At 47.8% G+C, this 5,478-nt stretch overlaps 2 protein-coding genes across 2 annotated transcripts in view; one reads left to right on the forward strand and one right to left on the reverse strand.

Annotated features, from left to right (window-relative positions):
• LOC103131882 (hippocampus abundant transcript 1 protein-like) overlaps positions 1-2,903 on the reverse strand; it is a 13,437-nt gene extending 10,534 nt beyond the window's left edge. Inside the window, exons 1-3 of the mRNA XM_007543624.1 lie at positions 2,779-2,903; positions 1,405-1,577; positions 972-1,306 (exon numbers count right to left, since the gene is read on the reverse strand). Coding sequence (XP_007543686.1) covers positions 972-1,306; positions 1,405-1,577; positions 2,779-2,903 — 633 coding nt within the window. The remainder of the gene's footprint in view (positions 1-971; positions 1,307-1,404; positions 1,578-2,778) is intronic.
• The window catches only part of LOC103131875 (spindlin-Z-like), a 9,687-nt gene continuing 5,171 nt past the window's right edge, over positions 963-5,478 (forward strand). The window contains exons 1-6 of the mRNA XM_007543612.2: positions 963-1,099; positions 3,276-3,620; positions 3,717-3,765; positions 3,869-3,963; positions 4,034-4,189; positions 4,968-5,201. Coding sequence (XP_007543674.1) covers positions 3,569-3,620; positions 3,717-3,765; positions 3,869-3,963; positions 4,034-4,189; positions 4,968-5,201 — 586 coding nt within the window. The 5' untranslated portion in view covers positions 963-1,099; positions 3,276-3,568. The remainder of the gene's footprint in view (positions 1,100-3,275; positions 3,621-3,716; positions 3,766-3,868; positions 3,964-4,033; positions 4,190-4,967; positions 5,202-5,478) is intronic.

Genomic DNA, 5,478 nt, shown 5'->3' on the forward strand with positions numbered 1-5,478 from the left:
AACAATAATGATTATTATTTCTGTTGGGTCATTAATTTGAACATGTTTTATTGATTTTTTTTGTTCTTTAATAAAGTTGTGAACGTTTTAAGCCAATCAGAGGAGGACCTGCTGAGCCTCAGTTTGTCTCCTGATACTGAGATCCACGTGTTGCTGCTCTGATCTGCTAAAGCAGGAACAGAAACTATGAAATGGGGAAAAAAGTTATTTATTAACTGATTAAGTCGTGTTCCTGCCAGCATGCCTAGGTGGGCCCCATGTGGGGAATAGAGGGCTGATATATGGGTCCCATATGGGTTTGTCCCACCTAGGCATGCTGGCTGGGAGATTGTTCTTGAAAAACTAATCAATCTCGGCTGATTAGTTGCTGCACAGTGAACCCATTGATTCTTTACAGCCGCTCCTCTCTTGCTGCGAACCAGAACCAGACCGAACCCCCTCATTTCAGCAACAGGTAGAAACCTTCAGCTCGGAGTTCCACACAGATCCGACTAAAGTTTAGGAATATTCACTGTCAGAATGATTAAAAGGATAAAATTTAACTGAAAAATAAACTAAAAACAGAAATTAGACCGAAACATATGACGGCATACTACAGCAGAAAGGAGGAATAAACATCTTCCAAAAAATCTCAGGAACTTTAAATGTCTAGTTAAATTACATGTTTACTACTAAAATAAACTTAAAATAAATTGAGATTTAGTTAAAATTTCAGATTTTTTTCTATAAATTTTGACTTTTCCAGCTCAGAAATGTCCAGGTTTTTTCTACATTTCTGAGATTAATCTAAAAACATTTCATTTTTTTCTATCAGATTTTCATGTTTTCATGTAGTAATTTTATGAGATTAATCTAGATTTTTTGAGTGTTTTGACTAACATCAGAAGACCTGCTGACGGAAAGTCCCAGGAAAACGGGACAGTTGGGTTTTCCTAACACCTGGGCTTTTATTTTGAAGGGCGGCGCCAGACTTTCCCGCCCTCCCTCCATCTTGGCGCAGCCAGCTTGACGCAGCGGAGCCTCAAACGGAGGCAGAGCGGATCAATCTGGAGCTTCGGCGGCTGATTGGGATCATGCGGCAGCGCTGACCGCCGTGTCGGTGAGTACCCGCGGCCCGCGGGGCCTGCAGCGGAACCGGGCCCGGAGCCGCGGTTCCGGTCCAACGGTTTTCTACGAAGCTGCGAGCTCGGCGCCGTGTTTTCTCCCCCAGCAGACCCCACACCCCCCCACTCTGCCTTTGTTCGCTTGCGCCTTTTCTTGCGCCTCTGCGGGTTTTGGTAAATAGTGGCGCAACGTGGCCGCCGCGCTGCGGGAGGAGGCAGTTTGCGGTGCGCTGTTTTTCTGCGGGTTTGTCGCGTGCGTGGGTGCGGCGGTTTGCGCTGCTGCTGCGTGTTTTTAGCAGACTTTGAGTGACCTCTGGATGGACATCTTCATCATCCTCAGCAGCCAAAACAAGCAGCAAGTCCTCCTCATGGCTCTGAACGGCCACCTGGGGGCGCTGCAGCTGCTGGACGGGTTTCTGCTGATTTTTATCAGTCCCAGCAGAGCCGGTCCCACCGCTTCCAGGGCCGGAATCTCTATGGACCCCGGGGGGCCGGATTTACATGAGACTAGCAGCTGAAATGTTTGTCACTTCCCACACTTTTCCCCAGGACAGTAAATAATTATCAGCGCTGCTCTTAAGTCAAAATATAACCAGATTGTTGTTGATGTTTGGCTTATTTTAGGACACATTTCCACATCATTAATATTTTGGCTGTTGGTGAGCAACAATAACAGATTAAAACAGTTTCTGATTTAATTATTTTAACCACTAAAAATGCAAAGCAACAATTAAAGATAATTTATTGCGTGATTCATTGCAATTATCCACAAATTACAAACTGTTTTTCTGACTTCGGGTCATAACTGTTTACTGCAGAATTGTAGCTTTTAAACCTCTGGTGCTTGTTTTAACATACATACAAAACATTTCTATCAAGTTTTTTTTTGCTTCCAGGAAAATGAAAAAAACTTTTAAAATGTTGATGACAAACAACATTTGGTGATTTTAGCCATTAATTATTTTGGTGGTTAAAATAATTAAACAGTCCTTCTTTTCCCCAAAAACTCACATATGGTTCTGTATGATTTGATGGCATCGCCCTTAGAATCAGAGAGTATTCTGCCTATGAAACAAGATATTATTGAAATTTTTCAGTGTTAATATTTTTTAAATCCATAAGTTAAAATAGTGGGGGGCACTGCTAAATATAGAGCTAGCTGTGCTAAAACACAAAGCCTAAACATTAGTTCTGTTAATATGAACATGGTATTTAGCAGAAGCTAAAGCTAATGCCATTACCCACCTCTCTGTACGGTTTGTGGTTCAGGAAGGCCTGTTGATGTTCTACAGACAGTTATTCTTTTATCTACGCTCCGTTTCTTTGTTCTTGTGGTTCTTGTTTGAAATAAGGTTATTGGTGGAAAAAGAGAAAACGTGAGCAGAGGAAATGGAAGTGCTGTGTAAATGGTCTTGAAGTACTTCAAAATAAGAGCATGAATATAAACAGATTCTTAAGTTTAACTGAAAGTTTATAAAACAGCCCAGTAAATGTTTTAGGATTTCTATAGACAAACTTGTTTACTGGAAGTTGAGTGCTAAAGCTAAGGCGCTAAATGAAAGCTTAGATTTGATGCTAGCATGTTAGCGCAGGTGTACCCACCACTGGTTCAGGAGTTTGGATCTGCAGCTTTATTATTAACCTGAGTCAGCTCAGCAGAACCGATCAGACCCACCGGGTCAGACTGGAGAACCGGATCTGTTCAGCAGCAGAGAAAGGAGCGTGATGAATCCACAGCGCCCCCTGCTGCTGGAGCTGCCGATTGCTGGTATTCAGCTGGAGCAGGAAGCCGGTTTCCATGGTAACCGCCGTGAACGTTTGATTGGCAGACCTGAGAGTTTCTGTGCGGCTCAGAACCTGAACAGGAAGCCGGCGGCCCCCTGACCTCCTGCTGCTGCTGCAGCAGGCGCTGTGGGTTCTGCTGCTGCAGCTGCTGCTGACTTCCTGCTGGGTCCAGCTGCTCTGGTACCAGAACCAGGGTCTGCCAGAGAGTCGCTGCTGATCGGTGTTTAATGTTCAGACACAGCTCTGGGTTCTTAAAGGTACAGTACGCTCAGTGTATTGAAAAGCAGTTTGGGTTCTGATCCGGTTCTGAGAGGATCAAACGGAACTCTGATCCAGTTCTGGAGAATTTTAACATTTCTGTTTGTTTTTTGTTGTTTTTTTTTGTAGAAAATCTTCCTGCCATTTCCAGTTTGAGTCCAACAGCTTGACGTCCCCCATCCGCTCTCCAGTGTCCCCCATCGGCCCCCATTGGCCCCCAGCCTCCAGGCGTTAGACCAATCCTGACCTGGATGAGACGTCTCACCGGATCCGACTAACTCCTGATTCACCTCCTCCCTTCTCTCCCTTCCCTCCCCCTTCCTCCTCCCTCCGTCCTCACCCCCCCGATCTGAGTACAGACTCAAAACAGCGTCCTGATTGGCTGTCCTCCCCCCAGCACCGCTCCGCCCTCAGGTGGATGAATGAAGACTCCGTTTAAGAGCCCAGCGGCGCCGCGGCCCCGAGCGGACGGGGGTGAGTCTGATCAGAACCGTAACGCTCTGCTGGCGCCCCCTTCGGGCTGAGGCAGCGCCCCCTTCAGTCTTACTCAGACTCATGTTTCTGTTTCAGGACATTCAGGCGTCTCTGCAAACATGATGAAGAAGAAGAATCCACACAAGTACGTCCAGAAGTGATTTTATTGAAGCCAGATTATGTAATCTCAGCTTTAATCTAAATCCGTTCAGATCTGTAATCTCGGGTTTTTGTCCGCGTCCCGGTAGGAAGCAGAGGACCAGCGTCGGACCCAGTAAGACGTTGGTTCCGCCCAGGAGGAACATTGTGGGCTGCCGGATCCAGCACATCTGGAAGGAGGGCAGTAAGTAGGCGACCTCTTGACCTCTGGACCTCTGGGTCGCTCGGTGTTGACATGTCCGGTTTCCCTCCAGGTAAATCGTCCCAGTGGAAGGGGACGGTTCTGGACCAGGTTCCGGTCAACCCGTCTCTCTACCTGATCAAGTACGACGGCTTCGACTGCGTCTACGGCCTGGAGCTGTACGCCGACGAGCGCGTGGTCGGCCTGGAGGTTCTGCCCGACAGAGTGGGTGAGGAACCGCACCGCCACCAGGTCCAGATGGGTTCTACCGGGTCCAGATGAGTCCAGATGGTTTCTACCTGTTCATTATTGTTAAACGCGGCCCACATGCATCCATCTGGGCCTTGTCTGACCTCTGACCTCTGACGACTGTCTGGACTGGTGATGCAAGTTATCGATTAATTATTGTTCTGACCAATCGGTCGATCCTTCATGTTCTGCTCATTCCATAACATGAAGGGCTAAACTTTAACATTTTGGTTTTCTCACCTTGTCAAACTGAAACTTAGTTATAAAATATAACAACAGGATCCTGTTAAGATGAAAAATAAAATAAAAATAAAGAGTTAAAAGAGAAAGTTATGTGAACCACATAATCACATATGAACAGAGATTTTTCTTATTCTCGTATGGCCCTGCCAGCTTTATTTCTGTGTCCACTGACTCTGATGACCAAACATTGACCCCCAACATAAACACTGCCAGAGACTGGAGACCCCTAAAAATATGCCTAATTCTTACACCCAGCTTATGTAAAAATTAATATGATGTCATCCCACCCAGGAACCGCCATCTTGTTTTTATGAGCGTCTCACAGCTTCTGTTTTTTTCCACTTTTCTGGACTTTGGAGTCGAGGTGAACCGTAGATCTGGAAGCCCTAGAAATCCAGAGCGATTCTGGTTTGGATTTGTGATCCAGACCCTTGCAGTGAAGACGGGATTAGCCTTGGTTGGTACCGTAGGTTCTGGAGCCGAGCCTGACCTGCCGCTCTGTCTGATTGGTCCAGCTCAGGCCCGGGTGAGCGACTCGCTGCTGGCGGAGACGATGATCGGGAAGGCAGTGGAGCACATGTTTGAGACGGAGGACGGGCCGAAGGAGGAGTGGAGGGGGATGGTTCTGGCCCGCGCCCCCATCATGACCACCTGGTTCTACATCACCTACGAGAAGGACCCGGTTCTGTACATGTACCAGCTGCTGGACGACTACAAGGAGGGCGACCTGCGCATCATGCCCGACTCCAGTGAGTGTCAGAGCGAGGAGTCCGGATCTGGAGTGGTCCAGTCCAGGTTTGAGTCCGGTTCAGCTCTGGACCTGGTCCGGTCCAGGTTCAGGTCTGGGTCTGGTCCAGGTTCAGGTCTGGGTCTGGTCCAGGTCCGGGTTCAGGTCTGGGTCCCGTCCGGGTTCAGGTCTGGGTCCGGTCCGGGTTCAGGTCTGGATCTGCTCTGATCCAGGTTCAGGTCTGGGTCCGGTCCAGGTTCAGGTCTGGGTCTGGTCCAGGTCCGGGTTCAGGTCTGGGT

This window comes from Poecilia formosa, unplaced genomic scaffold (genome assembly GCF_000485575.1).
Source record: "Poecilia formosa unplaced genomic scaffold, Poecilia_formosa-5.1.2 Scaffold865, whole genome shotgun sequence".
NCBI lineage: Eukaryota > Metazoa > Chordata > Actinopteri > Cyprinodontiformes > Poeciliidae > Poecilia > Poecilia formosa.